This window comes from Mobula hypostoma, unplaced genomic scaffold, assembly GCF_963921235.1.
Source record: "Mobula hypostoma unplaced genomic scaffold, sMobHyp1.1 scaffold_108, whole genome shotgun sequence".
Taxonomy (NCBI): Eukaryota; Metazoa; Chordata; class Chondrichthyes; order Myliobatiformes; family Myliobatidae; genus Mobula; species Mobula hypostoma.
The window spans coordinates 246910-267825 of NW_026948197.1; the positions used below are offsets into that span (position 1 = coordinate 246910).

The following is a 20916-nucleotide window of genomic DNA, read 5'->3' on the forward strand; positions in this document are numbered from 1 at the left end:
GAGGGGGGGAGGGTGGAGAGGGGGAGGGGGATGGGGGGAGGGGGGAGAGGGGAGAGGGGAGAGAGGGGGAGAGGGGGGAGAGGGGGAGAGGGGGGAGAGGGGGAGAGGGGGGAGAGGGGGGAGAGGGGGGAGAGGGGGAGAGGGGGAAGAGAGGGGGGAAGAGAGGGGGGAAGAGAGGGGGGAAGAGGGGGGAAGAGGGGGGAAGAGGGGGGAAGAGGGGGAGGGGGAAGAGGGGGAGGGGGGAAGAGGGGGAGGGGGGAAGAGGGGGAGGGGGGAAGAGGGGGAGGGGGGAAGAGGGGGGGAAGAGGGGGAGAGGGAGAGGGGGGAGAGGGAGAGAGGTGGGGGAGGGGGGTGCGGGGCAGGGGGAGAGGGGGAGAGGGGGAGAGGGGGAGAAGGGGAGAAGGGGAGAGAGAGGGGGAGGGGTGGGGGAGGGGTGAGAGAGATGGGGGAGAGGTGAGAGAGAGGGGAGAGGGGGAGGGGGAGAGGGGGGAGAGGGGGAGGGGGAGAGGGGGGAGGGTGGAGAGGGGGAGGGGGAGAGGGGGGAGGGTGGAGAGGGGGAGAGGTGGGAGACGGGGAGAGAGAGGGGGATTGGTGAGAGAGAGGGGGAGGGGTGGGGGAGGGGGAGGGGTGGGGGAGGGGAGGGATGTGGGAGAGGTGAGAGAGAGGGGAGAGGGGGGAGGGTGGAGAGGGGGAGAGGGGGGAGGGTGGAGAGGGGAGATGGGGAGAGAGAGGGGGAGGGGTGAGAGAGGGGGAGGGGTGGGGGAGGGGGAGGGGTGGGGGAGGGGGAGGGGTGAAAGAGATGGGAGAGGGGGAGACGGGGAGAAGAGACCCGGGCGAGCCAGATAGCGGACCGTCAGCCCCCCGGCCCGTCTCCGGAGCGGCGTTTACGGGAATCCCAGCGCCGCCCGCCCCGCGTCACTCTCTCTCACTCACCCAGAGCAGGACGAACCACAGTCTCCGCTTCATCGCTCCGCCGGCCAATATGGGGGGGATCGGGCTCTCCTCAGCCTCTGGGTCCGCTGCCTCCGCTCCGCCGCCCCATATCCGTCCGTCGGTCCAGTCCCCAGCCCGGCCCAGCCCGGGGGGGGGGGGGGGATTCGGGGCGAAGCCCGGACTCGGCCCCGACACCTCAATCAAAAATCAAAAACTTCGGCCCTGGGGAGAAGTTGGCGGCGGGTGTTCCCCGGCTGTGCCGCGGCCGCCGGACGTCCCAGTCACCGTCCGCCACCGGGGTCTCCTCGGACCCCCAGCCCGCGGCAGGACAGTCTCTCCCCGCGGCAGGACGGTCTCACCCCGCGGCAGGACGGTCTCACCCCGCGGCAGGACGGTCTCACCCCTTCCCCCGTCGCCCGCAGACAAAAAGACGCCGACAGGCGCAGAGAGAGGGAGCCGCACAGGCAGGAAGCGCCGCCGCGGGAGGAACCGACGGGGGCGGGCCGGCGCACAGAGGCAGCGACGGAGGGTTAACCCTCCTCCTACCACGGCCAGGACAGGCAGAGAGGGCGGGCTGGAGGAAGGACGGACGGAGGGGAGGTTTGTGGGGGTCGGGGGAGGGGAGGGACGGAGGGGAGGTTTGTGGGGGTCGGGGGAGGGGAGGGACGGAGGGGAGGTTTGTGGGGGTCGGGGGAGGGGAGGGACGGAGGGGAGGTTTGTGGGGGTCGGGGGAGGGGAGGGACGGAGGGGAGGTTTGTGGGGGGCTGAGGGGGAGGGGAGGGACGAAGAGGAGGTTTGTGGGGGGCTGAGGGGGAGGGGAGTGACGGAGGGGAGGTTGGTGGGGGGCTGAGGGGGAGGGGAGGGACGGAGGGGAGGTTTGTGGGGGGCTGAGGGGTAGGAGAGGGACGGAGGGGAGGTTTGTGGGGGGCTGAGGGGGAGGGGAGGGACGGAGGGGAGGTTTGTGGGGGGCTGAGAGGGAGGAGAGTGACGGAGGGGAGGTTTGTGGGGGAGGGGAGGGACGGAGGTGAGGGACGGAGGGGAGGTTTGTGGGGGCGGAGAGGGACGGAGGGGAGGTTTGTGGGGGGCTGAGAGGGAGGAGAGGGACGGAGGGGAGGTTTGTGGGGGAGGGGAGGGACGGAGGGGAGGTTTGTGGGGGGCTGAGAGGGACGGAGGGGAGGTTTGTGGGGGAGGGGAGGGACAGAGGGGAGGTTTGTGGGGGAGGGGAGGGACAGAGGGGAGGTTTGTGGGGGGCTAACGGGGAGGAGACGGACGGAGGGGAGGTTTGTGGGGGGCTGAGGGGGAGGGGAGGGACGGAGGGGAGGTTTGTGGGGGGCTGAGGGGGAGGGGAGGGACGGAGGGGAGGTTTGTGGGGGGCTGAGGGGGAGGGGAGGGACGGAGGGGAGGTTTGTGGGGGGCTGAGGGGGAGGGGAGGGACGGAGGGGAGGTTTGTGGGGGGCTGAGGGGGAGGGGAGGGACGGAGGGGAGGTTTGTGGGGGGCTGAGGGGGAGGGGAGGGACGGAGGGGAGGTTTGTGGGGGGCTGAGAGGGAGGGGAGGGACGAGAGGAGGTTTGTGGGGGGCTGAGGGGGAGGGGAAGGACGGAGGGGAGGTTTGTGGGGGAGGGGAGGTTTGTGGGGGGCTGAGGGGGAGGGGAGGGACGGAGGGGAGGTTTGTGGGGGGCTGAGGGGGAGGGGAGGGACGGAGGGGAGGTTTGTGGGGGGCTGAGTGGGAGGGGAGGGACGGAGGGGAGGTTTGTGGGGGGCTGAGGTGGAAGGGAGGGACGGAGGGGAGGTTTGTGGGGGCTGAGGGGGAGGAGAGGGACGGAGGGGAGGTTTGTGGGGGGCTGAGGGGGAGGGGAGGGACGGAGAGGAGGTTTGTGGGGGGCTGAGGAGGAGGGGAGGGACGGAGGGGAGGTTTGTGGGGGGCTGAGAGGGAGGGGAGTTTTGTGGGGGGCTGAGAGCGAGGAGAGGGACGGAGGGGAGGTTTGTGGGGGGCTGAGTGGGAGGGGAGGGACAGAGGGGAGGTTTGTGGGGGGCTGAGGGGGAGGGGAGGGACGGAGGGGAGGTTTGTGGGGGGCTAACGGGGAGGAGAGGGACGGAGGGGAGGTTTGTGGGGGGCTGAGGGGGAGGGGAGGGACGGAGGGGAGGTTTGTGGGGGGCTGAGAGGGAGGGGAGGGACGAGAGGAGGTTTGTGGGGGGCTGAGGGGGAGGGGAAGGACGGAGGGGAGGTTTGTGGGGGAGGGGAGGTTTGTGGGGGGCTGAGGGGGAGGGGATGGACGGAGGGGAAGTTTGTGGGGGGCTGAGGGGGAGGGGAGGGACGGAGGGGAGGTTTGTGGGGGGCTGAGAGGGAGGGGAGGGACGGAGGGGAGGTTTGTGGGGGGCTGAGAGGGAGGAGAGGGACGGAGGGGAGGTTTGTGGGGGGCTGAGAGGGAGGGGAGGGACGGAGGGGAGGTTTGTGGGGGGCTGAGAGGGAGGGGAGGGACGGAGAGGAGGTTTGTGGGGGGCTGTGGGGGAGTGGAGTGACGGATGGGAGGTTTGTGGGGGGCTGAGGGGGAGGGGAGTGACGGAGGGGAGGTTTGTGGGGGGCTGAGGGGGAGGGGAGGGACGAAGAGGAGGTTTGTGGGGGGCTGAGGGGGAGGGGAGTGACGGAGGGGAGGTTTGTGGGGGGCTGAGGGGGAGGGGAGGGACGGAGGGGAGGTTTGTGGGGGGCTGAGGGGGAGGGGAGGGACGGAGGGGAGGTTTGTGGGGGGCTGAGAGGGAGGGGAGGGACGGAGAGGAGGTTTGTGGGGGGCTGAGGGGGAGGGGAGTGACGGAGGGGAGGTTTGTGGGGGGCTGAGGGGGAGGGGAGGGACGGACGGGAGGTTTGTGGGGGGCTGAGGGGGAGGGGAGGAACGGAGGGGAGGTTTGTGGGGGGCTGAGAGGGATGGAGGGGAGGTTTGTGGGGGGCTGAGGGGGAGGGGAGGGACGGAGGGGAGGTTTGTGGGGTGCTGAGAGGGATGGAGGGGAGGTTTGTGGGGGGCTGAGGGGGAGGGGAGGGACGGAGGGGAGGTTTGTGGGGGGCTGAGAGGGACGCGGGGGAGGTTTGTGCGGGGCTGACGGGGAGGAGAGGGACGGAGGGGAGGTTTTTGGGGGGCTGAGGGGGAGGGGAGGGACGGAGAGGAGGTTTGTGGGGGGCTGAGGGGGACGGAGGGGAGGTTTGTGGGGGGCTGACGGGGAGGGGAGTGACGGAGAGGAGGTTTGTGGGGGGCTTAGGGGGAGGGGAGGGACGGAGGGGAGGTTTGTGGGGGGCTGAGAGGGACGGAGGGGAGGTTTGTGGGGGGCTGACGGGGAGGAGAGGGACGGAGGGGAGGTTTGTGCGGGGCTGAGGGGGAGGGGAGGGACGGAGAGGAGGTTTGTGGGGGGCTGAGGGGGACGGAGGGGAGGTTTGTGGGGGGCTGACGGGGAGGGGAGGGACGGAGGGGAGGTTTCTGGGGGGCTGAGGGGGAGGGGAGTGACGGAGAGGAGGTTTGTGGGGGGCTTAGGGGGAGGGGAGGGACGGAGGGGAGGTTTGTGGGGGGCTGAGAGGGACGGAGGGGAAGTTTGTGGGGGGCTGACGGGGAGGGGAGGGACGGAGGGGAGGTTTGTGGGGGGCTGAGGGGGAGGGGAGTGACGGAGAGGAGGTTTGTGGGGGGCTTAGGGGGAGGGGAGGGACGGAGGGGAGGTTTGTGGGGGGCTGAGAGGGATGGAGGGGAAGTTTGTGGGGGGCTGACGGGGAGGGGAGGGACGGAGGGGAGGTTTGTGCGGGGCTGAGGGGGAGGGGAGGGACGGAGAGGAGGTTTGTGGGGGGCTGAGGGGGAGGGGAGGGTCGGAGGGGAGGTTTGAGGGGGGCTGAGGGGGAGGGGAGTGACGGAGAGGAGGTTTGTGGGGGGCTGAGGGGGAGGGGAGGGACGGAGGGGAGGTTTGTGGGGGGCTGAGAGGGAGGGGAGGGACGGAGAGGAGGTTTGTGGGGGGCTGAGGGGGAGGGGAGTGACGGAGGGGAGGTTTGTGGGGGGCTGAGGGGGAGGGGAGGGACGGACGGGAGGTTTGTGGGGGGCTGAGGGGGAGGGGAGGAACGGAGGGGAGGTTTGTGGGGGGCTGAGAGGGATGGAGGGGAGGTTTGTGGGGGGCTGAGGGGGAGGGGAGGGACGGAGGGGAGGTTTGTGGGGGGCTGAGGGGGAGGGGAGGGACGGAGGGGAGGTTTGTGGGGTGCTGAGAGGGATGGAGGGGAGGTTTGTGGGGGGCTGAGGGGGAGGGGAGGGACGGAGGGGAGGTTTGTGGGGGGCTGAGAGGGACGCGGGGGAGGTTTGTGGGGGGCTGAGGGGGAGGAGAGGGACGGAGGGGAGGTTTTTGGGGGGCTGAGGGGGAGGGGAGGGACGGAGAGGAGGTTTGTGGGGGGCTGAGGGGGACGGAGGGGAGGTTTGTGGGGGGCTGACGGGGAGGGGAGTGACGGAGAGGAGGTTTGTGGGGGGCTTAGCGGGAGGGGAGGGACGGAGGGGAGGTTTGTGGGGGGCTGAGAGGGACGGAGGGGAGGTTTGTGGGGGGCTGACGGGGAGGAGAGGGACGGAGGGGAGGTTTGTGCGGGGCTGACGGGGAGGGGAGGGACCGAGGGGAGGTTTGTGGGGGGCTGAGGGGGACGGAGGGGAGGTTTGTGGGGGGCTGACGGGGAGGGGAGGGACGGAGGGGAGGTTTGTGGGGGAGGGGAGGGACGGAGGGGAGGTTTGTGGGGGGCTGAGAGGGAGGAGAGGGAGGGAGGGGAGATTTGTGGGGGGCTGAGGGGGAGGGGAGGGACCGAGGGGAGGTTTGTGGGGGGCTGAGGGGGAGGAGAGGGTCGGAAGGGAGGTTTGTCGGGGGCGCGGGGGAGGGTAGGGACGGAGGGGAGGTTTGTGGGGGTCGGGGGAGGGAAGGGACGGAGGGGAGGTTTGTGGGGGTCGGGGGAGGGAAGGGACGGAGGGGAGGGTTGTGGGGGCGGAGGGGAGGGGAGGAACGGAGGGGAGGGGAGGGACGGAGGGGAGATTTGTGGGGGCGGAGGGGAGGTTTGTGGAAGGGGAGAGGAGGGACGGAGGGGAGATTTGTGGGGGGCAGAGGGTGAGGGGAGGGGCGGAGGGGAGGTTTGTGGGGGGTGCAGGGGGAGGGGGAGGGACCGAGGGGAGTTTTGTGGGGGGCGGGGGAGGGGAGGGACGGAGGGGAGGGACGGAGGGGAGATTTTTGGGGGGCGCAGGGGGAGGGGAGGGACCGAGGGGAGTTTTGTGGGGGGCGGGGGAGGGGAGGGACGGAGGGGAGGGTTGTGGGGGGCGCAGTGGGAGGGGAGGGACGGAGGGGAGATTTTTGGGGGGCGCAGGGGGAGGGGAGGGATGGAATGGAGATTTGTGGGTGCAGGGGGAGGGGAGGGACGGAGGGGAGATTTGTGGGGGGCGCAGGGGGAGGGGAGGGACGGAGGGGACATTTGTGGGGGCGGAGGGGGAGGGGAGGGACGGAGGGGACATTTGTGGGGGCGGAGGGGAGGTTTGTGGGAGCGGGGGAGGGGAGATTTCTGGGGGGTGGAGGGGAGGGGGAGTGGAGGGGCGGAGGGGAGATTTGTGGGGGCGCAGGGGAGTTTTGTGGGGGCGGGGTAAGGGAGGGACGGAGGGGAGGTTTGTGGAAGGGGAGGGGAGGTTTGTGGAGGGGGAGGGGAGGGACGGAGGGGAGATTTGTGGGGGGCAGAGGGTGAGGGGAGGGGCGGAGGGGAGGTTTGTGGGGGCGGGGTAGGGGAGGTTTGTGGAGGGGGAGGGGAGGTTTGAGGGGGGCTGAGGGGGAGGGGAGGGACGGAGGGGAGGTTTGTGGGGGGCTGAGAGGGACGGAGGGGAGGTTTGTGGGGGGCTGACGGGGAGGGGAGGGACGGAGAGGAGGTTTGAGGGGGGCTGAGGGGGAGGGGAGGGACGGAGAGGAGGTTTGTGGGGGGCTTAGGGGGAGGGGAGGGATGGAGGGGAGGTTTGTGTGGGGCTGAGAGGGACGGAGGGGAGGTTTGTGGGGGGCTGACGGGGAGGGGAGGGACGGAGAGGAGGTTTGAGGGGGGCTGAGGGGGAGGGGAGGGACGGAGAGGAGGTTTGTGGGGGCTTAGGGGGAGGGGAGGGACGGAGGGGAGGTTTGTTGGGGGCTGACGGGGCGGGGAGGGACGGAGGGGAGGTTTGTGGGGGGCTGACCGGGAGGGGAGGGATGGAGGGGAGGTTTGTGGGGGGCTGAGGGGGAGGGCAGGGACGGAGGGGAGGTTTGTGGGGGGCTGAGGAAGAGGGCAGGGACGGAGGGGAGGTTTGTGGGGGGCTGAGGAAGAGGGGAGGGACAGAGGTGAGGTTTGTGGGGGGCTGAGAGGCAGGGGAGGTTTGTGGGGAGCTGAGGGGGAGGAGAGGGACGGAGAGGAGGTTTGTGGGGGGCTGAGAGGGAGGAGAGGGACGGAGGGGATGTTTGTGGGGGAGGGGAGGGACGGAGGGGAGGTTTGTTGGGGGCTGACGGGGAGGAGAGGGACGGAGGGGAGATTTGTGGGGGGATGAGGGGGAGGGGAGGGACGGAGGGGAGGTTTGTGGGGGGCTGAGAGGGACGGAGGGGAGGTTTGAGCGGGGCTGACGGGGAGGAGAGGGACGGAGGGGAGGTTTGTGGGGGGCTGAGAGGGAGGGGAGGGACGGAGAGGAGGTTTGTGGGGGCACTCGTCTCCCTCCAGCACGGGCACTATTCTCTGCGCTATCACGGGCAACAGTCTCCTCTTCATCACGGGCACTAATTCCCCTTCCATAACAGTCATTAATCCTCCTTCATCACGGGCACTAGTCCCCTCTATATCAGGTGCACTGGTCTCCCACCCATAACAGGCACTAATCCCCCTCCATCACGGGCACTAGACTACCTCCATCATTGGCACCAGTGTCCCTCAATCACGGGCACTAGTCTCCCGTCGATCATGGGCGCAAATCTCCCCTCCATTACGGGCACTAGACTCCCCTCCATCACGGGCATTAACCCACCTCCATCACGGGCACTAGTCTCCCTCCATCACGGGCACTAGTCTCCCATTCCATCAGGGGCACTAGTCTACCCCTCCATCACGGGCACTGGTGCCCACCACCAGCACGGGCACAATTCTCCTTCCATCACGGGTACTAGTCACCCTCCATCACAGGCACTAACCCGCTCCAAAATGGGCATTTGTCCCACCCTCCATCACGGGGATTATTCTCCCCTCCATCATGGGCACTAATCCCACCTACATCACCAGCACTAGCCCAACCCACGCCATCACGGGCACCAGTCCCCAGCTCTATCACGGGCACTAACCCCCTCCATCATGGGCACTAGTTCCCCTCCATCACGGGCACTAGTCTCCAGCCATCATGGGCACTAGTCTCCTCTCCATCACGGGCACTAGTACCCCCTCCATCACGGGCATTAACTCACGTCCATCACGGGCAATAGACTCCCCTCCATCACGGGCACTAGTCTCGCCTCCATCATGGGCACTAGTCCCCCCTCCATCACGGGCACTAACCCACCTCCATCACGGGCACTAGTCCCCCTCGATCACGGGCACTAGTCTCCCCTCCATCACGGGCACTTTTCCCGCTCCATCACGGGCACTTGTTACCGTCTATCATGGCCACTAATCTCCCTCCATCACCGGCATTAGTCCCCCTCCTTCACGGGTACTAGTCTCCCCTCCGGGGGAGGGGAGGGACAGAGGGGAGATTTGTGGGGGCGGAGGGGAGGTTTGTGGAGGGGGAGAGGAGGGACGGAGGGGAGATTGGTGGGGGGCAGAGGGTGAGGGGAGGGGCGGAGGGGAGGTTTGTGGGGGCGGGGTAGGGGAGGTTTGTGGAGGGGGAGGGGGAGGGACGGAGGGGAGATTTTTGGGGGGTGGGGGAGGTTTGTGGGGCCGGGGTAGGGGAGGGACGGAGAGGAGGTTTGTGGAGGGGGAGGGGAGGTTTGTGGAGGGGAGGGGAGGGACGGAGGGGAGATTTGTGGGAGGCAGGGGGGAGGGGAGAGACGGAGGGGAGATTTGTGAGGGGGCGGTGAGGGAGGAGAGGGACGGAGGGCAGGTTAGTGGGGGGGCGGGGGAGGGGAGGGACGGAGGGCAGGTTTGTGGGGCGCGGGGGAGGGGAGGGACGGAGGGGAGATTTGTGGGGGGCGCAGGGGGTGGGTAAGGACGGAGGGGAGATTTGTGGGGCGGAGGGGAGGTTTGTGGGGGTGGGGTAGGGGAGGTTTGTGGAGGGGAGGGGAGGGACGGAGGGGAGATTTGTGGGGGGCGGGGAGGTTTGTTGGGGCGGGGTAGGGGAGGGACGGAGGGGAGGTTTGTGGGGGGCGGGGGAGGGGAAGGACGGAGGGGAGGGTTGTGGGGGGCGCAGTGGGAGGGGAGGAACGGAGGGGAGGTTTGTGGGGGTGCAGGGGAGGGGAGGGACGGAGGGGAGATTTGTGGGGGGCGCAGGGGGAGGGGAGGGATGGAAGGGAGATTTGTGGGTGCAGGGGGAGGGGAGGGACGGAGGGGAGATTTGTGGGGGGCGCAGGGGGAGGGGAGGGATGGAAGGGAGATTTGTGGGGGGCGGGGGAGGGGAGGGACGGAGGGGAGATTTGTGGGGGGCGCAGGGGGAGGGGAGGGACGGAGGGGACATTTGTGGGGGCAGAGGTGGAAGGGAGGGACGGAGGGGACATTTGTGGGGGCGGAGGGGAGGTTTGTGGGAGCGGGGGAGGGGAGATTTCTGGGGGGTGGAGGGGGAGGGGGAGGGGAGGGATGGAAGGGAGATTTGTGGGTGGCGGGGGAGGAGAGGGACGGAGGGGTGATTTGTGGGGGGCGCAGGGGGAGGGGAGGGACGGAGGGGACATTTGTGGGGGCGGAGGGGGAGGGGAGGGATGGAGAGGACATTTGTGGGGGGGGGAGGGGAGGTTTGTGGGAGCGGGGGAGGGGAGATTTTTGGGGGGTGGTGGGGGAGGGGGAGGGGAGGGGCAGAGGGGAGATTTGTGGGGGCGCAGGGGAGTTTTGTGGGGGCGGGGTAGGGGAGGGACGGAGGGGAGGTTTGTGGAAGGGGAGGGGAGGTTTGTGGAGGGGGTGGGGAGGTTTGTGGAGGAGGAGGGGAGGGACGGAGGGGAGATTTGTGGGGGGCGGGGGAGGGACGGAGGGGAGATTGTGGGGGCAAAAGGGGAGGGGAGGGACGGAGGGGAGGTTTGTTGGGGCGGGGGAAGGGAGGGACAGAGGGGATATTTGTGAGGGGCAGAGGGGGGAGGGGAGGGATGGAGGGGAGGTTTGTGGGGGCGGGGGAGGGGAGGTTTGTGGGGGACGGGGAGGGGAGGGACAGAGGGGAGGGTTGTGGGGGGCGGGGGAGGGGAGGGGAGGGACGGAGGGGAGGGTTGTGGGGGGCGGAGGGGGAGGGGAGGGACAGAGGGGAGATTTGTGGGGGCGGAGGGGAGGGACGGAGGGGAGATTTGTGGGGGGCGGAGGGGAGGTTTGTGGGAGTGGAGGGGGAGGGGAGGTTTGTGGGGGATGGAGGTGAGATTTGTGGGGGGCGGAGGGGGAGTGGAGGGACGGAGGGGAGGTTTGTTGGGGCGGGGGAAGGGAGGGACAGAGGGGATATTTGTGAGGGGCAGAGGGGGGAGGGGAGGGATGGAGGGGAGGTTTGTGGGGGACGGGGAGGGGAGGGACAGAGGGGAGGGTTGTGGGGGGCGGGGGAGGGGAGGGGAAGGTTGTGGGGGGCGGAGGGGGAGTGGAGGGATAGAGGGGAGATTTGTGGGGGCGGAGGGGAGGGACGGAGGGGAGATTTGTGGGGGGCGGAGGGGAGGTTTGTGGGAGTGGAGGGGGAGTGGAGGGACGAATGGGAGATTTGTGAGGGACGGAGGGGAGATTTGTGAGGGGAAGAGGGGGGAGGGGAGGGACAGAGGGGAGATTTCTGGGGGGTGGAGGGGGGAGGGGAGATTTGTGAGGGGCAGTGGGTGAGGGGAGATTTGTGGGGGGGGCGGAGGTGTGGGGAGGTGCGAATAGGAGATTTGTGTGGGGGGAGGGGAGGGACGAATGGCAGATTTGTGAGGGACGGAGGGGAGATTTGTCGCGGATGGAAGGGGTATTTGTGGTGGGGGGAGGGGAGGGACGGAGGGGAGATTTCTGGGGGGCGGAGGGGATATTTGTGAGGGGCAGAGGGGGGAGGGGAGGGACGAATGGGAGATTTGTGAGGGACGGAGGGGAGATTTCTGGGGGGTGGGATTTTTGGGGGGTGGAGGGGGGAGGGGAGGGACGGAGGGAAGATTTGTGGGGAGTGGAGGGGGAGAGGAGGGACGGAGGGGAGATTTGTGGGGGGTGGAGGGACAGAGGGGTGATCTGTGGGGGGGAGGGGATGGACGGACGGAAGATTTGTTGGGGGGAGGGGGAAGGGAGATTTGTGGGGGAGGGGAGGGATGGAGGGGAGATTTGTGGGGGGCGGAGGGGGAGGGGAGGGATGGAGGGGAGATTTGTGGAGGGGGAGGAGAGGGATGGACGGGAGATTTGTGGGGGGGAGGGGGGAGGGGAGGGACGGAGAGGAGATTTGTGGGGAGTGGTCGGGGAGGAGGGGGGAGAAAGTGGGAGGAAGGAGGGGGACGGAATGAAGGAGGAGGAGGCGGAGGGCGGGGAGGAAACAGTGGGTCAGGGTGGAGGGTGGGAGGGGAGAGAAGGGGAGGGAGGAGGAGAGAAGGGGAAGGAAAAAGGGGTACAGAAGGGGAGGGCTGAGGGGGATGAAGTAGTGGGGGGAGTTTGGGAGGGAGGAGGAGGTGGGGGAGTGCAGTTTTGAAGGGGAGTGTAAAGAGAAGAGTGACTGAAACGGGGGTCAGGATGGGGTGAATATGGGGCATTTCCTCATTCGCAGGATTTACCCCTCCCTCCCACTTTAGATACATCCGTTCCCCTGCTGGGGGGGGCGGGGTGGCATTAATGACCCTCTCCCTCCTGCACAGAGACAAAGGATTTCCTCCCTCCCACAGACGGACTCGCGTTCCCCGATCAGACGGTCTCCCTGCCAGATACGGGGCCTCTGGAAGACCGTTCCCTCGCCCGACGAGAGGTGAACCCCACTTGGAGTACTGTGCTCAGTTCTGGTCGCCTCACTACAGGAAGGATGGGGAAACCACAGAAAGGGTGCAGAGGAGATTTACAAGGATGTTGCCCGGATTGGGGAGCATGTCTTATGAGAATAGGTTGAGTGAACTCGGCCTTTTCTCCTTGGAGCGACGGAGGATGAGAGGTGACCTGATAGAGGTGTATAAGATGATGAGAGGCATTGATCGTGTGGATAGTCAGAGGCTTTTTCCCAGGGTTGAGATGGCTAGCATGAGAGGGCACAGGTTTAAGGTGCTGGGGAGTAGGTACAGAGGAGATGTCAGGGGTAAGTTTTTTACACAGAGAGTGGTGGGTGGGTGGAATGGGCTGCCGGCAACGCTGGATACGATAGGGTCTTTTAAGAGACTCCTGGAAAAGTATATGGAGCTTAGAAAAATAGAGGGCTATAGGTAATTTCTAAGGTAGGGACATGTTCAGCACAACTTTGTGGGCCGAAGGGCCTGTATTGTGCTGTAGATTTTCTATGTTTCTATCTAAATAATAGTCTGCCCGTTTATTTCTTCCACCAAAGTGCATGACCATAGACTTTCCAACATTATATTTCATTTGCCACTTCTCTGCCCATTCCCCTAAACTATCTAAGTCTCCCTGTTTCCTCAGCACTACCCGCTCCTCCACCTTATCTCTGTATCATCGTCAAATCTAGCCACAAATCCCTTAATCCGCTTTAACATCAGCGGCATATGTTGTGAAATTTTTTGGGTTTTTTTCCCCGACAATCATAAAAACTGTGAATTACAGTCCTTGTGTGTCTATGTATATAAATTAAATTCAGTAAATAGGGAGGTAGTGTTCATGGGTTGGATCTCCATCCAGAAATCTGATGGCAGAGGGGAGGGTTCAAACAACTAGGTAATGATAGGAATCTAGAAGATTATAAGGCTCAGGAAGGAGTTTAAGAATGAAATTAGAAGAGCCAGAAGAGGTCATGAGAAGGCCTTGGTGGACAGCATTAAGGAAAACCCCAAGGCATTCTACAAATATTCTTGCGGGTTGGTTTGCTACACTGGCACATAGAACATAGAATAGTACAGCACAGTACAGGCCCTTCGGCCCACAATGTCGTGCCGACCCTCAAACCCTGCCTCCCATATAACCCCCCACCTTAAATTCCTCCCTATACCTGTCTAGTAGTCTCTTAAACTTCACTAGTGTATCTGCCTCCACCACTGACTCAGGCAGTGCATTCCACGCACCAACCACTCTCTGAGTAAAAAACCTTCCTCTAATATCCCCCTTGAACTTCCCAGCCCTTACCTTAAAGCCATGTCCTCTTGTATTGAGCAGTGGTGCCCTGGGAAAGAGACGCTGGCTATCCACTCTATCTATTCCTCTTATTATCTTGTACACCTCTATCATGTCTCCTCTCATTCTCCTTCTCTCCAAAGAGTAAAGCCCTAGCTCCCTTAATCTCTGATCATAATGCATACTCTCTAAACCAGGCAGCATCCTGGTAAATCTCCTCTGGACCCTTTCCAATGCTTCCACATCCTTCCTATAATGAGGCGACCAGAACTGGACACAGTACTCCAAGTGTGGCCTAACCAGAGTTTTATAGAGCTCCATCATTACATCGCAACTCTTAAACTCTATCCCTCAACTTATGAAAGCTAACACCCCATAAGCTTTCTTAACTACCCTATCCACCTGTGAGGCAACTTTCAGGGATCTGTGGACATGTAACCCCAGATCTCTCTGCTCCTCCACACTACCAAGTATCCTGCCATTTACTTTGTACTCTGCCTTGGAGTTTGTCCTTCCAAAGTGTACCACCTCACACTTCTCCGGGTTGGGTTAGGGTACAGAGGAGATTTACTAGAATGTACTAGAATTTACTAGAGTACAGAGGAGATTTACTAGAATGTTACCTGGGTTTCATCTCCTAAGTTACAGAGAAAGGTTGAACAAGTTGGGTCTTTATTCCTTGGAACATAGAAGGTTGAGGGGGGACTTGATAGAGGTGTTTAAAATTATGAGAGGGATTGATAGAGTTGACGTGGATAGGCTTTTTCCATTGAGAGTGGGGGAGATTCAAACAAGAGGACATGAGTTGAGAGTTAAGGGGCAAAAGTTTAGGGGTAACACGAGGGGGAACTTCTTTACTCAGAGAGTGGTAGCTGTGTGGAACGAGAAGTGGTTGGGGCAGGTTCGATGTTGTCATTTAAAGTTAAATTGGATAGATATATGGACAGGAAAGGAATGGAGGGTTATGGGCTGAGTGCAGGTCGGTGGGACTAGGTGAGAGTAAGAGTTCGGCACGGACTAGAAGGGCCGAGATGGCCTGTTTCCATGCTGTAATTGTTATATGGTTTTCTGTGAAGGGCAAGAGGATAAGACGTGAGAGAATAGGACCAATCAAGTGTGACAGTGGGAAAGTGTGTATGGAACCCGGGGGAGATAACAGAGGTACTTAATGAATACTTTGCTTCAGTATTCACTATGGAAAAGGATCTTGGTGATTGTAGTGATGACTTGCAGCAGACTGAAAAGCTTGAGCATGTAGATATTAAGAAACAGGATGTGCTGGTGTTTTTGGAAAGCATCAAGTTGGATAAGTCACCGGGACTGGATGGGATGTACCCAAGTCTACTGTGGGAGGTGAGGGAGGAGATTGCTGAGCCTCTGGCGATGATCTTTGCATCATCAATGAGGACGGGAGAGGTTCCAGAGGACTGGAGAGTTGCAGATGTTGTTCCTTTATTCAAGAAAGGGAGTAGAGATAGCCCAGGAAATTATAGACCAGTGAGACTTACGTCAGTGGTTGGCAAATTGATGAAGAAGATCCTGAGAGGCAGGATTTACGAACATTTGGAGAGGCATAATATGATTAGGAATAGTCAGCATGGCTTTGTCAAAGGCAGGTCGTGCCTTACAAGCCTGATTGAATTTTTTGAGGATGTGACTAAACTCATTGATGAAGGAAGAGCAGTAGATGTAGTATATATGGATTTCAGCAAGGCATTTGATAAGGTACCCCATGCAAGGCTTATTGAGAAAGTAAGGAGGCATGGGATCCAAGGAGACCTTGCTTTGTGGATCCAGAATTGGCTTGCCCACAGAAGACAAAGAGTGGTTGTAGACGGGTCATATTCTGCATGGAGGTCGGTGACCAGTGGTGTGCCTCAGGGATCTGTTCTGGGTCCTTTTCTCTTCGTGATTTTTATAAATGACCTGGATGAGGAAGTGGAGGGATGGGTTAGTAAGTTTGCTGATGACACAAATGTTGGAGGTGTCATGGATAGTGTGGAGGGCTGTCAGAGGTTACAACGGGACATTGATAGGATGCAAAACTGGGCTGAGAAGTGGCAGATGGAGTTCAACCCAGATAAGTGTGAGGTGGTTCATTTTGGTAGGTCAAATATGATGACAGAATTTAGTATTAATGGTGAGACTCTTGTCAGTGTGGAGGATCAGAGGGATCTTGGGGTCCGAGTCCATAGGACACTCAAAACTGCTGTGCAGGTTGACTCTGTGGTTAAGAAGGCGTACGGTGTATTGGCCTGAATCAACCGTGAGATTGAGTTTAGGAGCCGAGAGGTAATGTTGCAGCTAAATCGGACCCTGGTCAGACCCCACTTGGAGTACTGTGCTCAGTTCTGGTCACCTCACTACAGGAAGGATGTGGAAACCATAGAAAGGGTGCAGAGGAGATTTACAAGGATGTTGCCTGGATTGGGGAGCATGCCTTATGAGAACAGGTTGAGTGAACTCGGCCTTTTCTCCTTGGAGCGACGGAGGATGAGAGGTGACCTGATAGAGGTGTATAAGATGATGAGAGGCATTGATCGTGTGGATAGTCAGAGGCTTTTTCCCAGGGCTGAAATGGCTAGCACGGGAGGGCACAGTTTTAAGGAGTTTGGAAGCAGGTACAGAGGAGATGTCAGGGGTAAGTTTTTTTACACAGAGAGTGGTGAGTGCGTGGAATGGGCTGCCGGCGACGGTGGTGGAGGGGGATACGATAGGGTCTTTTAAGAGGCTCCTGGACAGGTACATGGAGCTTAGAAAAATAGAGGGCTATAGGTAACCCTCGTAATTTCTCAGGTGAAGATGTGTTCGGCACAGCTTTGTGGGCCGAAGGGCCTGTATGGTGCTGCAGGCATTCTCTGTTAACCCTTTCGTCCGGCGTGCGTGTCAGAAACTACGCAGTCAAAACATCAGGCAGTCACGAGTCCGTTTATTTCCCACGGAGAGAACCTGTAGCCACCGGCGGGAGTCTTTCGACGCTGTTTTCCGCCGGGGTGCCTGTCCGAGAGGGCCTCTGACTGAGGTGGGCAGCGCGGTTCTGAGGACCCCTCACGGACTCTGGGGGCGTGTGGGAGAGGGATGGCGTGAGAGAGAGAGAGAGAGAGAGAGAGACAGAGACAGACAGACAGACAGACAGACAGACAGGGCGGGAGAGAGATAGGGGGCGGCCAGCGGCCGAGACGGAGGGAGGGAGAGAGCGTCACAGAGAGAGGCGGTGTGGAAGAGGGAGAGAGGGCGGCAGGAAGCGAGACGGATGGGGAGATGGTGGCAGAGAGCGAGGAGAGGGGGGGAAGGAGAGTGAGACTGAGTGAGAGAGGGCGGCCGCCAGCGAGAGGTTTGAAGATGTGGTGGTGTGAGAGGAAAAGAGAGAGGGAGAGAGTGTGTGTGTATTGGGAAGTACATAGAAATTGACATCTTCACCCGCGCCCCCCCAGGGAGGGACCCAGTCCTTCTCGACCCCGTCGGCTCCACGGGCACCGGGCCGGTCCCAGATGAACAGTCACCGCCTCGGCCCCTCACCAACGATCCACCCTCGAGTCGGGGAGGCTTTGACCAAACCCCCCCCCCCCCGACTTTTCTGCCGACCACGGGCCCACGCCCTCCCCAGGGCGTCGATTTGGCCGAGGCTGTGGTCGGGAGATGGGACGCTGGAGCCTCGCCTCCCCACCGCCCTTCGCCAGGTCCGACACCTCCCCTATTCCGTGTGACGGGAGGGCAGAGGTGGAAAAATTAGACCTCCCTGCAGAGAACGGAAGAGAAAGTAGATAGAGAAATAATGCTCGGTGAAACGATTCGACAAACTGCCGCCCGCCAGCATCACATATCACAAGCACAACTGATTTTTTTAACAAAAATTCCCAAAAGCAAAACGGGGATCATCACACTGCCGGAAAATGGGATATCGTGGAGGGAGCTTCACGCTGTGTCTGACCCCGGGAGTGTGTGATGGGACGGTGCGGAGGGAGATTCACTCTGTGTCTGACCCCGGGAGTGTGTGATGGGTCGGTGCGGAGGGAGATTCACTCTGTGTCTGACCCCGGGAGTGTGCGATGGGACGGTGCGGAGTGAGATTCACTCTGTGTCTGACCCCGGGAGTGTGCGATGGGACGGTGCGGAGGGAGATTCACTCTGTGTCTGACCCCGGGAGTGTGTGATGGGACGGTGTGGAGGGAGATTCACTCTGTGTCTGACCCCGGGAGTGTGTGATGGGTCGGTGCGGAGGGAGATTCACTCTGTGTCTGACCCCGGGAGTGTGCGTTGGGACGGTGTGGAGTGAGATTCGCTCTGTGTCTGACCCCGGGAGTGTGCGATGGGACGGTGCGGAGGGAGATTCACTCTGTGTCTGACCCCGGGAGTGTGTGATGGGACGGTGCGGGGGGAGATTGACTCTGTGCCTGACCCCGGGAGTGTGTGATGGGACGGTGTGGAGGGAGATTCACTCTGTGTCTGACCCCGGGAGTGTGTGATGGGACGGTGCGGAGGGAGATTCACTCTGTGTCTGACCCCGGGAGTGTGTGATGGGACGGTGCGGAGGGAGATTCACTCTGTGTCTGACCCCGGGAGTGTGTGATGGGACGGTGTGGAGGGAGATTCACTCTGTGTCTGACCCCGGGAGTGTGTGTTGTGACGGTGTGGAGGGAGATTCACTCTGTGTCTGACCCCGGGAGTGTGCGATAGGAGAGTGTGGAGGGAGAGTCAGCTCTGTGTCTGACCCCGGGAGTGTGTGATGGGACGGTGCGGAGGGAGATTCACTCTGTGTCTGACCCTGGGAGTGTGTGATGGGACGGTGTGGTAGGAGATTCACTCTGTGTCTGACCTCGGGAGTGTGTGATGGGACGGTGTGGAGGGAGATTCACTCTGTGTCTGACCCCGGGAGTGTGTGATGGGACGGTGTGGTAGGAGATTCACTCTGTGTCTGACCTCGGGAGTGTGTGATGGGACGGTGTGGAGGGAGATTCACGCTGTGTCTGACCCCGGGAGTGTGTGATGGGACGGTGCGGAGGGAGATTCAGTCTGTGTCTGACCCCGGGAGTGTGTGATGGGACGGTGTGGTAGGAGATTCACTCTGTGTCTGACCTCGGGAGTGTGTGATGGGACGGTGTGGTAGGAGATTCACTCTGTGTCTGACCTCGGGAGTGTGTGATGGGACGGTGTGGAGGGAGATTCACTCTGTGTCTGTCCCCGGGAGTGTGTGATGGGACGGTGTGGTAGGAGATTCACTCTGTGTCTGACCTCGGGAGTGTGTGATGGGACGGTGCGGAGGGAGATTCAGTCTGTGTCTGACTCCGGGAGTGTGTGATGGGACGGTGTGGAGGGAGATTCACTCTGTGTCTGATCCCGGGAGTGTGTGATGGGACGGTGTGGAGGGAGATTCACTCTGTGTCAGATCCCGGGAGTGTGTGATGGGACGGTGTGGAGGGAGATTCACTCTGTGTCAGATCCCGGGAGTGTGTGATGGGACGGTGTGGAGGGAGATTCACTCTGTGTCTGACCCCGGGAGTGTGTGATGGGACGGTGTGGTAGGAGATTCACTCTGTGTCTGACCTCGGGAGTGTGTGATGGGACGGTGTGGAGGGAGATTCACGCTGTGTCTGACCCCGGGAGTGTGTGATGGGACGGTGCGGAGGGAGATTCAGTCTGTGTCTGACCCCGGGAGTGTGTGATGGGACGGTGTGGTAGGAGATTCACTCTGTGTCTGACCTCGGGAGTGTGTGATGGGACGGTGTGGTAGGAGATTCACTCTGTGTCTGACCTCGGGAGTGTGTGATGGGACGGTGTGGAGGGAGATTCACTCTGTGTCTGTCCCCGGGAGTGTGTGATGGGACGGTGTGGTAGGAGATTCACTCTGTGTCTGACCTCGGGAGTGTGTGATGGGACGGTGCGGAGGGAGATTCAGTCTGTGTCTGACTCCGGGAGTGTGTGATGGGACGGTGTGGAGGGAGATTCACTCTGTGTCTGACCCCGGGAGTGTGTGATGGGACGGTGCGCAGGGAGATTCGCTCTGTGTCTGACCCCGGGAGTGTGTGATGGGATGGTGAGGAGGGAGATTCACTCTGTGTCTGACCCCGGGAGTGTGTGATGGGATGGTGAGGAGGGAGATTCACTCTGTGTCTGACCCCGGGAGTGTGTGATGGGACGGTGCGGAGGGAACTTACGTTGTGCTGAGAGTGCAGTCGAGTTCGACCGAGGAGTGAGACATCTCGGTGACCGATTGGTCGGGTGGGAGTTCGGCCTGCCCCGTCTCCGTCTCCGGCCCCCGGCTCTCCCGGGCCCTCGCCCTCTGCAGTGTCTCCTGCACGTAGCTGCCCGCTTGGGGCGTCCGGTCTTCCCCCGCGATCCCGTCGCGGGACGGCTGGAACTCGCCCCGTTCTTCCTGGACCCGTGAACCCGGCTCCCCCTCGCTCCCAGCCGGCTCCAGACCCGCGTCCCGGCCCTCGGTTCGCCGCCCGGCGGCGTGCAGCCCGCTCGGATCCGGGGGCCCGATTTCCCCCCACTGGGATCTGGAGTCCCAGGGCTGGAGTTCGTCACCCGCGTCCCGGGCCTGGCCCCTCTCCCTCTCCCACGTCCCGTTTTCCGCCCTCCTCAGCTGCCTGTGGATGCGCCGCTGGGTGCCGACCAGGCGCGGGGAGCAGGAGCGCGGCCGGCGGCGGGCGAGCGGGGGTCTGCGGGCGAGCGGGGATCCGCGGGCCCCCTCCTGCTGCCCGGGGCCCGTCTCCGTTGTCGGCTCGGCCGGAGGAGTCACCAGCACGACGGGGATCGATGGCCTGTCCTCTCCTTCCGGGCTGGTGGGACAGCAAAGGGGTGCGGGGGAGCTGGAGAGACAGACGCACAAAATGAGGGTGGGGAGACGTCCCGTTACGACCGAGTACCGCTCGGGCCACCTCCGGACGATCGAGGTCAGCCGCCCCGTCACGGGAGAGGTGTGGGAGGTGCAACTTAACGTGGATAAATGTGAGGTTATCCACTTTGGTGGCAAAAATAGGAAAACATATTATTATTTGAATGGTGGCCGATTAGGAAAAGGGGAGGTGCAACGAGACCTGGGTGTCATTATACACCAGTCATTGAAAGTGGGCATGCAGGTACAGCAGGCGGTGAAAAAGGCGAATGGTATGCTGGCATTTATAGCGAGAGGATTCGAGTACAGGAGCAGGGAGGTACTACTGCAGTTGTACAAGGCCTTGGTGAGACCACACCTGCAGTATTGTGTGCAGTTTTGGTCCCCTAATCTGAGGAAAGACATTCTTGCCATAGAGGGAATACAAAGAAGGTTCACCAGATTGATTCCTGGGATGGCAGGACTTTCATATGATGAAAGACTGGATGAACTGGGCTTGTACTCATTGGAATTTAGAAGATTGAGGGGGGATCTGATTGAAACGTATAAAATCCTAAAGGGACTGGACAGGCTAGATGCAGGAAGATTGTTCCCGATGTTGGGGAAGTCCAGAACGAGGAGTCACAGTTTGAGGATAGAGGGGAAGCCTTTTAGGACCGAGATGAGGAAAAACTTCTTCACACAGAGAGTGGTGAATCTGTGGAATTCTCTGCCGCAGGAAACAGTTGAGGCCAGTTCATTGGCTATATTTAAGAGGGAGTTAGATATGGCCCTTGTGGCTAAAGGGATC

General features: G+C 62.1%; 2 protein-coding genes across 2 annotated transcripts in view; both read right to left on the reverse strand.

Moving 5' to 3' along the window:
• LOC134341787 (tumor necrosis factor receptor superfamily member 1A-like) overlaps positions 1–1140 on the reverse strand; it is a 63217-nt gene extending 62077 nt beyond the window's left edge. Inside the window, exon 1 of the mRNA XM_063039709.1 lies at positions 934–1140. Coding sequence (XP_062895779.1) covers positions 934–966 — 33 coding nt within the window. The 5' untranslated portion in view covers positions 967–1140. The remainder of the gene's footprint in view (positions 1–933) is intronic.
• A 14787-nt stretch (positions 1141–15927) lies between these two features.
• Positions 15928–20916, reverse strand: part of LOC134341785 (pleckstrin homology domain-containing family G member 6-like) — a 65408-nt gene continuing 60419 nt past the window's right edge. The window contains exons 14-15 of the mRNA XM_063039704.1: positions 19444–20100; positions 15928–17027 (exon numbers count right to left, since the gene is read on the reverse strand). Coding sequence (XP_062895774.1) covers positions 17018–17027; positions 19444–20100 — 667 coding nt within the window. The 3' untranslated portion in view covers positions 15928–17017. The remainder of the gene's footprint in view (positions 17028–19443; positions 20101–20916) is intronic.